The 14,230-nt window shown below is 38.2% G+C and overlaps 1 protein-coding gene across 1 annotated transcript in view; it reads left to right on the top strand.

Annotated features, from left to right (window-relative positions):
* Positions 1-14,230, top strand: part of BTAF1 (B-TFIID TATA-box binding protein associated factor 1) — a 105,940-nt gene that overhangs the window by 46,734 nt on the left and 44,976 nt on the right. The window contains 6 exon segments of the mRNA XM_023754837.1: positions 2,896-2,985; positions 3,650-3,745; positions 3,842-4,018; positions 4,985-5,125; positions 5,932-6,056; positions 9,108-9,228. Of these exon segments, the coding sequence (XP_023610605.1) occupies positions 2,896-2,985; positions 3,650-3,745; positions 3,842-4,018; positions 4,985-5,125; positions 5,932-6,056; positions 9,108-9,228 (750 nt within the window).

Raw genomic sequence — 14,230 nt, 5'->3', positions numbered from 1 at the left:
TGAGTATGATGTTGCTGTGGGTTTGTCATATATGGCTTTTATTATGTTGAGGTATGCTTCCTCTGTTCCCATTTTGCTGAGAGTTTTTATCATAAATGGGTGCTGGCTTTTATCAAATGCTTTCTCTGCATCTATTGATATGATCATATGATTTTTTGTCCTTCAATTTGTTTATGTGGTATATATATCACATTTATTGATGTGTGGATATTGTACCAACTTTGCATCTCTGGAATAAATTCCATTTGATCATGGTGCATGAACTTTTTAATGTATTGCTGGACCTGGTCTGCTAATATTTTGTTAAAGATTTTAGCATCTATGTTCATTAGGGTAATTGGCCTATAATTTTTTTTCTTTGTAGTGTCTATACCTAGTTTTTGAAAATATTGGCTTTGTAAGATGAGCTTGGGAGTCTTCCCTCCTCTTGAACTTTTTGGAATAGTTTGAGAAGGATAGGTGTTAGTTCTCCTTTGAGTATTTGGTAAAATTCACCTGTGAAGCCATCCAGTCTAGGACTTTTGTTTGTTGGGAATTTTTTTTTATTACTGCTTCTATTTCATTAGTTGTAATCTGTTTATTTAGATTTTGTGATTCTTCCTGATTCAGTTTTGGAAGAATGTATGTTTCTAGAAATTTATCCATTTCTTCTAGATTGTCCAGTTGTATTTCTTTTGTGTCAGTCATTACTTCTCTTTTCTTCCTATTTTATTTATCTGTGTCCTCTCTTATTCTTGATTTATTCTGGTTAAAGGTTTGTCATTCTTGTTTGTCTTTAAGAAAAACCCACAAAAAACACACCCAGCTCTTGGTTTCATTGCTCTTTTGTACTTTTTTAGATTATTTTATTTACTTCTGCTCTGATCTTTATTCCTTCCTTCTACGTACTTTGGGCTTTGTTGTTATTTTTCTAGTTCCTTTAAATTTAAAGTTAGATTATTTATTTGAGTTTCTTCTTATTTCCTGAGGTAGCCCTGTAATGCTATGAATTTCTGTTTTAGGACTGCTTTCACTGTGTCCCGTAGATTTTGGGTTGTTGTGTTCTCATTTTCATTTATTTCAAGGTATCTTTTGATTTTTTCCTTGTTCTCATTGTTTAGTAACCTGTTATTTAGCCTCCGTGTCTTTGTCTGTTTTTCATTTTTTTTCTTGTGATTGATTTCTAGTTTTATACCATTACGGTCAGAAGATGCTTGATACGATTTCACTCATCTTAAATTTACTGAGACTTGTTTTGTGTCCTAAGTTGTGGTCTGTCCTAGAAAATGTTCCATGTGCATTTAAAAAGAATGTATATTCTGTTGTTTGGGGGTGAAATGCTTTGAAGATATCAATTAAATCCATCTGATTTAGTGTGTCATTTAAGGCTGCTGTTTATTTTTTATGGTTTCTGTGTCCTTTTCATGCTTTTGTAGTTCTTAGTAAGTTTCTTGAGCATCCTTATAACCCCCCCCCTTTTTTTTTTACTCTATATCTGATAAATTGCTTGCATCCATTTCATTTAGCTTTTTTATTTTTCTTGAGATATCACCTGTTTTTTCATTTGGGGTCTGTTTCTTTGTCTCCCCATTTTGGCTGCCTCTTTGTGTTTGTTTCTGTGTATTAGGTAGTATATAGCCTTATGTAGTAGGTGTCCTGTGGGACCCAGTGGTGCAGTCTCCTTGACCACCTGAGCTGAGTGCTCCAGGAATGATGTCAGGAGAAACCCCGGCAGCTGAGATATCTCTCCTGAATCTCAGCCGCCACTTGTGGGAGCATGGCCAGCCCTTGTCACCTCTCCACGTTTCCTACCAGTCTCGCTGTCTATGGTTTCTTTATTATAATTTTTCTAGCTTTATTTTCTTTGCCAATGAAGGGAACTGTGTCGAGCACAGTCTGTTTTATCATGGTTCTTATTCTTTCCTCGTGTCCTTCTCAGGACCACTGCTCAAGGCATTTTCTATTACCAAGTAGAAAACTTTGGACTGATTTTCACCTTTCATATCATTTTTGTTGTATTTCTTTAGTGACTTGTTTATTTCTTTGTATTATAGTTCTCTCTCTATAATACAAAGGCTTGTATATCTCTCCCAGACAATAAAAATTTCCTTTGGACAATTTTGATTAAAAGTAGAAATTTCCACAACAGCTTTTAAACCTCAAATATATTTCTTCAAAGAAAATCTTCAGCAGGTCCCAATATGTAAGAGATATGAAAGTAAAGTTCCTCTGGTTGAAGTTGAGGGTTGTTGGTCTCAAACCATTCTCTTCCTCTTATATTGGCCTCTGGGTAATTTCAAAGACGCTGGTTTGGAGTACCTTTTAGCAGTCTTTCTGCTCTTTGATAATATTTCTGTTTAAAGCTATTCATGTTTTAACTCACAAGAGATCTTGGAATAAGTGGGTGTAGTGTCAGTGGCCTGTTTTCTCCCTTCCATATGTCACTTCAGAAGGGTATAGGGCTATAATGAAGCATTAGTCATGAGATATTTTATTTGAATTGTTTTCTTTTGCCACTTAACACTGGTAGCTTTAGAACTTAGTTTTGATGCATATATTCTAAGATATTGATATTGGGACTTTGAAGAACAATATATGATACTTTCTTTAATGTGGATAATGCTGAATGCAAATAGAGGGTACAGGAGGGACAGCCAAGTGGATTACATATACCTCGGGAGGATATTAGAATAGCTGTTATCTTAGCTTGATTTAAAAAACATTTTACATAACCAAGATTATAACATTTATATATGTATTTCTCCTTGAATAGTAGAAGAAAAAAACATTCTTGTGAAATGTCACTTAGTTTATTCCAATTTCTTAAAAATCTAATATTCCCTTTCCAAATTGAAGAAGTTAAACTTGGTTTCTTAAGCATTTAACCTCTGACATTTGCTTTCTGGTTATTTCTAGGTTCGACATGGTGCAGGCACTGGACTTAGGGAAATACTTAAAGCTCATGGGAAAAGTGGTGGTAAAATGGGAGACAGTACTTTAGAAGAGGTAAGTCTAGTAAAGAAACAATTATTATCGAGTTTCAGTAGTTGACTCTTCTTCCAAGTTAGAGAAGTAACAGAGCATGTACCATAAGGTAAAAATGAAAGGTAAATAATAAGAAATATGGAAAGGTGATTTTGAGGGGAAGAATAAAAGTAAAAAGCTTAGGATGAAGTTTATTTATAGACAGGAAGAACAAGTTCACAGGAAAGATGTTCAGAAACATTGAGTGGAAAAAATATGTAGAAGCAATATTTGAGCAGGACATAATGGATTAGAAAGTAGAGTAAAATGAATAAGAAGATAGTTCAGAGGCCAGTGAGCAATATGATTGGTGTAGCATGGAGACACGTAACAGGATAGATAGTAAGTAAATGATAGATACAGTTGATATTGGAGCAGCCTTAAGTAGTTTCTTCATTTCTCTTGGAGTGCAAGCAGTATAATAGAATTCATGAATTTTAAAGATTTTGGTATAGTATATCTGAATCTAATAAGAGGATGTGGTTAATATTAAAGATAGCAATTGGAACTCTAATATATTTTGGTTATTATTCCTACAGCTAAAATAATCCATTCCAATATTTTAGTTTTTTGTTTTGGACCTAATATTTCCCCAACCCTCAATACAAAGTGTGATCTTTTTTACTAAAAAATGATTGTTTAACAGATGATTCAGCAGCATCAAGAGTGGTTGGAAGACTTGGTTATTAGACTCCTTTGTGTTTTTGCATTAGACAGATTTGGAGACTTTGTTTCTGATGAAGTAAGTATCACCTAAGGGAGGCTTTGCCCAATTAAATTTCAAATTCAGCAAAATAAGGCTTTTGAAATATGAGTTTTCTTCCTTTCTCATTTGTAGGTTGTGGCACCAGTTCGTGAAACTTGTGCTCAGACATTAGGTGTGGTGTTAAAACACATGAATGAAACAGGAGTTCATAAGACTGTGGATGTGCTGCTTAAGTTACTTACACAAGAACAATGGGAAGTTAGACATGGTGGTCTGCTAGGAATAAAATATGCTTTGGCAGTTCGTCAGGTAAACATTCAGTTTTTGAAGCATATATGGGAGAGTTTCTCCCCTCAGTTTCTTTTCATTAATTATACGAAATGGCCCTAGATTCTTAGTGTTACCCCAAATGTAAACAAGCTATTTTTAGGTAAGTCAATCCTTCAAGATTTGCTTTTTTGAGATAGTGTCATAGAGATAGGTACAAATAACAATTTAAGTACAAATCAAAAGATGATGAATTAGGTTTGGAAACCTGTTATTGTTTCATAGCAAGACCAATTCTAGGTGAGATTCCATTGTATGTGATCACAGGAATGGCCTCTGAAGGCTGGCTCTATGAGGAACTTGAAAAAAGAGTAGATTGGAATAAAGAGAAGTAGGAAGGCGTTACTTTTCTTTCCCTCTTCTCATACCCTTTTTGGCTATCAGTGGGGTTGAATGAGAAATAGGCATTAAGGTTCTAATAGCAGGGTTATCTATGTATCTGTGGTCACATGAAATTCATAGTCTTACCTTGAGAACATGTTCTGATGTTTTAAATCACACTGAATAATAATAAAGTACTTGATATTGTAGTCTTCTGTAAATAGGATTAGCTATATAGGCTTCTATTGATGTTATTTTTCTTTTCTGTTTGTGATTCCTTTTTTTAAAAAATATATTTTATTGATATTTTACAGAGGGAAGGGAGAGAAAGGGATAGAGAGTTAGAAACATCGATGAGAGAGAAACATCGATCAGCTGCCTCTTGCATACTCCCCACTGGGGATGTGCCCGCAACCAAGGTACATGCCCTTGACTGGAATCAAACCTGGGACCCTTCAGTCCGCAGGCTAACGCTCTATCTGCTGAGCCAAACCGGTAGGGCTGTGATTCCTTTTTAATAAATAAAGTTTTGGATTTATGTTTTCATATGGCAAGTTTAATAAAAAATGTTGAAGCACAATATTTGTACTACAGAAAGTTAATTTATTTTGATGTACTGTTTTACAGGATGTAATTAATACTTTATTGCCTAAAGTTTTAACTAAAATAATTGAAGGACTCCAGGACCTTGATGATGATGTCAGAGCTGTTGCTGCAGCATCATTAGTACCTGTGGTAGAAAGCCTTGTGTATCTTCAGACACAAAAGGTAAATTTAATTTTTTTTTCAATATTCTTCCTGTATAGCTTATTTACATTTGGGGTATAAAGTATTAGGAAAAACATTGACTACTTTTTTTCCCTTACCCTTCATTTTTCTTATGACAGTCCTCTGGTATATACAATTCAATTATACATTATCCTTAGGAAGAGTGAATTGTGACTATTAACCTTCTTCCCATTCACATACACATACTATGCAGGGAACTTCCTTGAAAAAAATGCAAACATTTCTTCTTTAGTTTACTCTTGGTTTTCAGACATACGAAATTGTTTTGATTTTGGTTTTTGGCTTTTGGTTTTTTAATCTGGTCTCATTTTTTGAAGTGACTCTCTCAAGGTCTCTCTGTTTCCCTTGTATTATCAAAACCAGAACACGTGTATTTGGAAGTGCAGCAAACAGTATTTTACAAATGAAATTTGTCTTTAGTACTGTTTTAAATAAAATTACAAAGAGGGTCATGTCTATATGTCAACACTGTATTGTTTTCACAGTTTAGTTTTTTTACATAAAGTATTGGCTATTTTATTTCCTGAATTCTCCCTCCCATTGCGAATCCGGTTAGGAAGAGAAGTTTCAAAATAGATGTGAGTGGCATTAAAAACGGGTAGGGGATTGTTAAAGGCAAATAATATCCCCTTTTTAACTTTGCTCAAAACTGACTCTAATCAAGATCATTGGGATTGTATATGTTATTGAATTAGTAGTGACTCCTGGGATACAAACAACCTAGCATGGCTTGTGAATATATTGTGTAAAATTAGTAACTGTTTCCTTGATAACTGGTCTTATAGGTACCCTTCATTATAAATACATTATGGGATGCTCTTCTGGAACTAGATGATCTAACAGCTTCAACCAATAGTATTATGACTCTTCTTTCATCCCTGTTAACTTACCCTCAGGTCCAACAATGCAGGTAATTATTTCTATTTAGTGGAATAAAGTAAAAAGTATTTACATAAATTTCCAATACTTAAGCCTAAAAATATAATAGTCTAGCTTTTAGAAACAGTACTGAAGTTGGTGATGCCCAAAACTACAATTTTCAGGAAGCCTCTGCCCCCCCTTCCCCCGCCCCCCCAAACTATCTAGCCACTAGCACATTTGGGACTGGAGCTTAAAAAGGTCATATTCTTTTATGCTTGGGTTACTTTGGTTATAGAAGTCTTCATCTTATTCATCTTATAATAGTTGACTTCAGAAATATAATTATTGCATTTTATTTTCACCTCTAGCCCCAAAATGTAGAATTTTTGCCTAATTTAGTGATAATTAGCAGAATTATCATTGAACACCAGCATTGCATTTTCCAAAATTTGCTTCTCTAGGCACTTTTCCCTTGTAATGTTTACTTTAACTCTTGTTCTTGACTTCAAGAATTACTCACCAGGAAGAAGATACATAGTAATCTATATATATAAAACCCTAAGTGACCGGTCAATTGTTCGACCAGTCGACCGTCTGACTGGTTGCTATGATACGCACTGACCACCAGGGGCCAGACACTCAGCGCAGGAGCTGTCCCCCTTTGGTCAGTGTGCTCCCACAGCAGGAGCGACGCTCAGCGAGCTTACTAAGCAGCAGCTAGTGCAGCGGGAACGGGATGAGCAGGAGTGGTGCCGCTTTGCTGGCAGTCCGACATTCCCCAACGGGTCCTGGATTGTGAGAGGGCGTAGGCCAGGCTGAGGGACCACACCCATGCACAAATATAATGTCCAAAGGCAGAGAGATTGAGTGAAGCCAAAAAACAAATAAAAATTAGTGTCATGTACTTTCCTATCCTGATATTTGAAATGAAGCTCAGCTAATTAATGTATTTCCTGCTTTTTAGACTGGCTCCTGAATGTTATTGTTTCTATTAATAGTATCCTTGAAGATAAATAAGTAAAAATTTTTATGCAACTTTAAAAAAAATCACAGATGAGCCCTGGCCAGTTTGGCTCAGTGGATAGAGTGTCAGCCTGCGGACTAAAGGGTCCCGGGTTCGATTCTGGCTAAGGGCACATGACCGGGTTGTGGGCTCGATCTCCCCCAGTTGGGGACGTGCAGGAGGCAGCCAATTAATGATTCTCACCATTGATGCTTCTATCTCTCTAGCTCTCTCCCTTCCTCTCTGAAATCAATAAAAATATATTAAAAAAAAAATCACAGATGAGAAAATTAATTGCTGTTCTTAGCCTAGTGAGGCTGTTCAGTGACTGTTCATATGATTATGACCATAAATGATTTTTGACTCTGAATGAATATTTCCAAGAAATAATCATAGATGCATGAAAATGTGTAGAGAATGTTTCAAATAGTGCTGACCAACTGGTAATACTTCAATGTTAAATTTAGGTTAGCAGGATAGCCCACAAATTGGAAGAGCTAAATAAGTACCTGTACAAGTAAATGAATAGAAAAATTTAGGTGATAGTGCATATATTTCAGATGCTTTCATTAGTAATAAAAGCTATAGGGAGTAAATGAGTTAATCTGTGTGAAAGCTCTTCTCAAGCTGCAAAATGCAAGAGCTTTTAATTACTCTTAGTTAGGAATTGGCAACCTTTTTGTGAAGTCAAATAATTATCTTTTTGGCTTTGCAGGCCATGCGATCTCTCAAAATTACTCAACTCTTCAGATAATGATATTTTTGGCCTTGTGGGCCATGTGATCTCTGTCAGAACTACTCAGTTCTGCTAATGTAACACAAAAGCAGCCATAGACAATACATGAAAGAGTAAATATGTCTGTTTCCAATAAAACTTTTATTTTAAAACCAGGTAGAGTGGATTTAGTCTGTGGGCCTTAGATTTATTGACATCTGCTCTAAATAAAGGACTTAGGACTTTAAAAAAAATCACCAACTAGATAGTGTTAGGAAAGCAACATAATGTAAGAAAATGAAAAAATGTAGTGAAAGTTCTATTGCCACAATGTGAAATAATGTACTTTTTAATTTTCTTTTTTCAAAATTGCTTTATTGGAACATTTGTTCATATATTGTGCTATTTGGCAGATACTTTCTAGTTTATGTCAGAAGAAATGCAGCATGTCATTTGGAGCATGAGGAGTTTACACTATTAACAAGACGTTACTATGCTTTTACATATTTTGAGTCTGTGTTGCATGTGTACTAAATGTGTAAATTAATGTAAGAAGTCATTTTCTTATACAAACCTTCAAGTATTGAAATATTAAAAGATAGGCCACATGAGAGGAACTACAAAACAACAGATAAATAGTTACACTGACATATTCTTTTTTTATTCATGCTTTTTTCTACGGAGGTATGTATTCCAAATGCTATTTACAAATCATTTCCTCATTCCAGGTAACTTTTATAAATCACTCATGGTTGTGACAGGAATCTTATGGCTCAAGTTGTCAGCCTAGATGTGGCTTTGCTTGCTTTCCTATTTACAATCTAACCTGTAAGAAGGAAGATATTTGAGTTTTCTTAACTTAGTAATGCTAAATCAGGATACATTTCAAAGCTACTGCCATACCACCTTTTGCTCATTTGACATGTGGCAGAGATGGCCCCAGAGTGGATGTAAATGATGTGTATGTTATGGTTGCCCACAGGAGAGGAGTAAGGATTAGCAATCCTGATTTTGTGTAGGCTACTACCAGCTAAGATACATGCCCCCCCCCTTTTTTTTTTGAATAAGAACAGATTGGGAATAAAAGCATTATATTGGAAAAGTTCTAATTTGATAAAGGTAATTTATGACATTAGCACCATAGAAGAACCTAATGTTAATATTTCTGTTCTTCTTTATGACTATTTGCTTTGGCTATACTGGTGCTGTAATAACAGTTTTGATTGAAGGTATTAAATGAAGGTTCATATGAAAATTATATTATATTTTTAGAATTTACTCCTCTAAAAAGATAACAGGTCCACAAGGAAATGATATTTAGGTAATGTATCAATGGAGTTTCAACTGAGAATAATTAGATTAACTTGTGTCTTCTTTATTAGTATTCAGCAGTCACTCACAGTTTTAGTTCCACGTGTCTGGCCATTTTTGCATCACACTATATCATCAGTTCGAAGAGCAGCATTGGAAACTCTGTTTACGTTATTATCAACACAGGACCAGGTAAGAAGGAATAACTATGTATAGCAATCTTGAAATTTATGTAAATTAATTTTTTAAAGTGAATTGGATCATTAGGTTACCGTTACTACATATCCAAGGATCAGGAGAATGCTGGGCCTAGTAGAAATAGTATGGTGACCATATAGACACAAAAGGATATAATCACGATGAAGGCAGGAATGTTTTAATAGTAATATTTTCATCTAGGTTATATTACTAGCACTTGAAATAATGTTTAACACATAGAAGGCCCTCAGTAAATATTATGAAAGATTGAATAGTCCCTCCCTGTCAAAGACCTTTATTCTGTCTTTGCTGATGAATTTGATGGTTGGCAGAACCCATCTCAGATTAGAAGGTTACATTTGAAGCTCTGTAGTACTTCTAAAGATTAACAATGAAATTGCTAGGCACTTGCTTCTTCTTAAGGATAACTCAATTTTAAGAGCATGATATTTCCAAGGATAGAATACTTCAGAAGTCACACACTGAAATGTGTATAGCAATCATTCAGGTAATATTCACATTCCTATTTTTTTAAATAACCCTATGGGTCAAACAAAATACTAGAATTTAGAAAACTATCATAAGGAATCCATTCATCTTTCATGCTCTTTCTTATAGGTACTACGGTTTGAGCCAGTGACCTTTAAAAAGCATTCATTGATTTTTTTAGACAATAGATTATAGTACAGATAAATGTCTCCTTTGTGTTCACTAACCATGCATTTCTATGTGAATTAGTGATATTCCATATAGACTTGCTTTAATCTACTGCATGCTACTGTGTTGCACTTCTATGAATCAGCATCTTTAAATTTTGTTTTGCATTATCTTTTTTATTTTGTCTACTCAGACTCTTCTGAGGAAAAACTATCAGGTCTGTTTTGTAATCCTCAGTTGATCAGGCATGGGTTGATATGACAAAACTGGCATGGGTTATTCTGAATTTTTACTTTATTTTTGTTTTAGTTTTGTGGTTTTTATCTAAATGTTTTTGATGTACGAACTGTAGTCTTAAATTCACTTGGATAGGCCTCTTAAAGTTACCAAATTTCTTGCCTTCGTGTTGTTCTTTTTTTAAAAATAAATCCATAGGGCTTAAAAAATACACACACATACACACACACACACACACACTGGGGGCCCAGTGCACAAATTTGTGCACCTTGAAAGGAACTGTGGGCTGCGAGGCTGCGGTAGGCACAGGGGCGGGTCTTGGCCCATCCTCCTAGCCCTCGCCCGGCCCCTCCCATTGTGGCCCCCAGTCCCGTCTGTCGGCAGCCCCGCTCCTGCTGCTGCTGACAGCACGGAGCGTTTGGGGCCGGTGCCATCAGCAGGTGCGAGTGGTGGCTGCTGCCCTGATAGCCCCTCAGGAGCAGGGGGAGGTGGAGAAGCCCTCAGGGGCAATCAGGGCCAGCAGCCACCATTTGCACCCACTGATGGCACCGAGTGATTGAGACCGGCATCAGGTACCGGCAGCGGGTGCGAGCGGTGCGAGCGCTGGGTGAGACCGCCATGCTCAGGAGCAAAGAATTTTCAGTAACCATCAGAGGCTCGCCCCGATGACAACAACCGGCTCCCTGCCTTGGTCTGGCGCCCCCATTCACCTGCTCTACCATCCTGCCGTGGCCAATGCCCGTCATGTTCCGCACCCACCCCCCCCCCCCCAGTGGTCAGCGCACGTCATAGCGACTGGTTGTTCAGTTGTTCCACCATTTGGTCTATTTGCATGTTAGCCTTTTATTATATAGGATTTTTATTGATTTCAGAGAGGAAGGGAGAGGGAGAGAGAGAGAAACATCAATGATGAGAGAGAATCATTAATCGGCTGCCTCCCGCATGCCGGGATCGATGTGGAATCGAACCGTGACCTGGTACATAGGTCAATGCTCAACCACTGAGCCACACCAGCTGGGCCATAGTTTGCATTAAAGTTAACTCTTTGTATTATAAATTCTATGGTTGTTGAGAAGTGTACAATGATAGATATAAATAATTATAATATCATATAGAATAGTTCAGTGCCCTGAAAAATGCCTTTCGTGTGTCCCTGGAGCCTTTTGAGCTGTTGTCCCAGTGCTGGAACTCTGAAGGACTGTGTCCAAGTAAGTCTGTCCACAGGCCCTTTAACAGGAATGCCTGGGACTCCAGCAGCCTTCTGTCTCAGCCACAATTCTCATTGGTTTTTACAGCCAGAAATTATGGAGACTTCTCTTTCTGGCACTGGAACCCTGACCACTTTCTCCTCGGGGGACCCCCGCAGTTGAGATATCACTCCCAGATATTTATACACCACACATAGATATGGGACCAGCCTGTGCGGTCTCTATCCTTCCTACCAGTCTCGATGTAGCTTCTTTATAGTCTTAGTTGTAGGACTACTGTTTGGCTAGATTTCAGGTTGTTCTGAATGATGTTTGTTCTGTAGTTTAGTTGTAATTTTGATCTTTCAGTTCTTAATTTACATGGAGACCAAATGAATTGTCTATTGAATTGCTTTCCCACTCCTGAATATGAAATCATCTTAAGTACAAAGTGAAAAAATTAACCTCATTTCTAAATTACTAGTAACTTTATTCTGGCTTTAATGTCTAACTTTTCAACCTATTCCTCTCAATAATTCCAGGGTAATTTGGTGAGGCTAAACCTGGCTGTAGCTCAGTGCATCAGATACCTCATAAAGACTGATGCCTCTGTTCTCTTAAAAGTTCTGATTATCTTTAGTAATTTTGTTTTGTTTTGCTTTATAAAACCAGAAGACTTTATGAGAAAGATGTTCTTAATCTTAAAATTTATTTGATCATAAATATATATGCAGGCATGCCATTCTCTAAAATGTCTTTAAATAGAACCATCTATCTAATAAAGAGGGAATATGCCAATTGACCCTCACACCATCGGAAATATGGCGTCCATAGCCAATAAGGAGGGAATATGCTAATTGACTGCCACACCCTCAAAGATGGTGGTGCCCACAGCCAATAAGGAGGGAATATGCTAATTGACTGCCACACCCTCAAAGATGGTGGTGCCCACAGCCAATAAGGAGGGAATATGCTAATTGACTATCACACCCTCAAAGATGGCAGCGTCCACAACAAATAAGGAGGGAATATGCTAATTGACTGTCATGCCCTCGAAGATGGTGGCACCCAGTCCCCTCAACCCTGCCAGGGCAGCAGGCGCACAGCAAGGCCTGGCCCGCCCCCAGGCAGAACTAGCAGCTCCACACGCCTGCCTCCGGAGTCCCCCAATCCCCCGGCCGCCCAGGGCCAGCCCGAGGTGCAGGCAAGCCTCAGATGGTGGCTGCCCGAGGCTTAGGTAACCAGGGCCAGCCGAGGCTTGCGCTGCCAGCAGTGGCAGCAGCAGAGGTGTGATGGGGTGTTGCCTTCCCCTGATCACCGGGTCACCTCCCGCCCCTGAGGGCTCCTGGACTGTGAGAGGGGACAGGCCGGGCTGAGGGACCCCCCCTCCAGTGCATGAATGTGTTTTAATCCTCACCTGAGGGTATTTTTTCCGTTGATTTTTTTAGAGAGAATGGAAGGGAGGAGAGAGAGAGAGAGAGAGAGAGAGAGAGAGAGAGAGAGAGAGAGAAAGAAACATCGGTGTGACAGAAATACATCGATTGGTTGCCTCCCGCATGTACCCCTACCAGGCTGGGATCAAACCTGCAGCCCTTTTTTAGTGTTTGGGCAATGCTGTAACCACTGAATAACACCAGCTAGGGCTTATCACTTTTTTATAGCTTCTTTCCAGATCTTCCCTGCCACCCAAACTCATTTGCTGTGGAGATAGAAAAAATGATTAATTTGCCTACAAGCAAGAATCAGATGTTCATGGTAATGATGACCAGATTGCTGCTTTTTTCCACACCTACCCATTTTGCAGGAATACTTGCAGGAAGATAAAGGGGGTGGGGGTGGGGACATAGCAAAGGGTGCTGGCAAGATCGTAGCCCTCCTAGGATACCAATTTTGCCAGTTAGGGATTTATTGCCAACTACAATTCTGTGCAAGGACTAAAAATAGTAAAGTCCATGCTGTGCCCGGCTCCCTCTCTATAATCCAGTTAAATAAACCTATAAATACAAAGCAACAGCAGTAAGTTACCTGTCTAAATCAATGCCTACTAGAAGGCAGGTGTAAAATAAATGAAAATCGGTGGGCCAACTTTCAGTTTTATAAGAGATGGATTGACCCTGGATTGGCAAACTATACCTTGTGATTTTTTTAAAAATATATTTTATTGATTTTTTACGGAGAGGAAGGGAAAGGGATAGAGAGTTAGAAACATCGATCAGCTGCCTCCTGCACAACCCCTACTGGGGATGCGCCTGCAACCAAGGTACATGCCCTTGACTGGAATCAAACCTGGGACCTTTCAGTCCGCAGGCCGACACTATCCACTGAGCCAAACCGGTTACGGCTACCTTGTGATCTTTTAAGATAGTACTAATAGTGAGCTAAAGGCATGTTACTTTTTGGAACTATGTCTAAAAGGAGATACTTGGCCCAGCCGGTGTGGCTCAATGTTTGAGCATCAATCTATGAACCAGGAGGTTACCGTTGGATTCCTGGTCAGGGCACATGTCTGGGTTGTGGGCTTGTGCAGTTGGGGGTGTGCAGGAGACAGCCAATCGGTGATCGTCTCTCATTGATGTTTTTATCTCTCTCTCCTTTCCTCTCTAAAATCAATAAAAATATGTATATATAAAGGAGATATTTGTACAATTGTTCAGGTGCACTAAATTTGGTCTACAGATGTTTTCCCAGCCTTATCTTATTTTCTGCTAAGGAGACTTTATACTATGCGACTAGAGAAACTGCATTTTTTTTTTAATTGTTTAAAGTATTACATATGTCTCCTTTTTCCCCCCGATTGACCTCACCACCACCAACACTCCCACCCCTCAGGACAAGCCCCCACCGCCCCAGTGTCTGTGTCCATTGGTTATGCTAATATGCGTGCATACAAGTCCTTTGGTTGATCTCTTAAACGC

This window comes from Myotis lucifugus, unplaced genomic scaffold, assembly GCF_000147115.1.
Source record: "Myotis lucifugus unplaced genomic scaffold, Myoluc2.0 scaffold_66, whole genome shotgun sequence".
Classification (NCBI taxonomy): Eukaryota; Metazoa; Chordata; class Mammalia; order Chiroptera; family Vespertilionidae; genus Myotis; species Myotis lucifugus.
The sequence above is the reverse complement of the archived record's forward strand: the minus strand, read 5'-3'. Positions and strand labels throughout refer to the sequence as shown.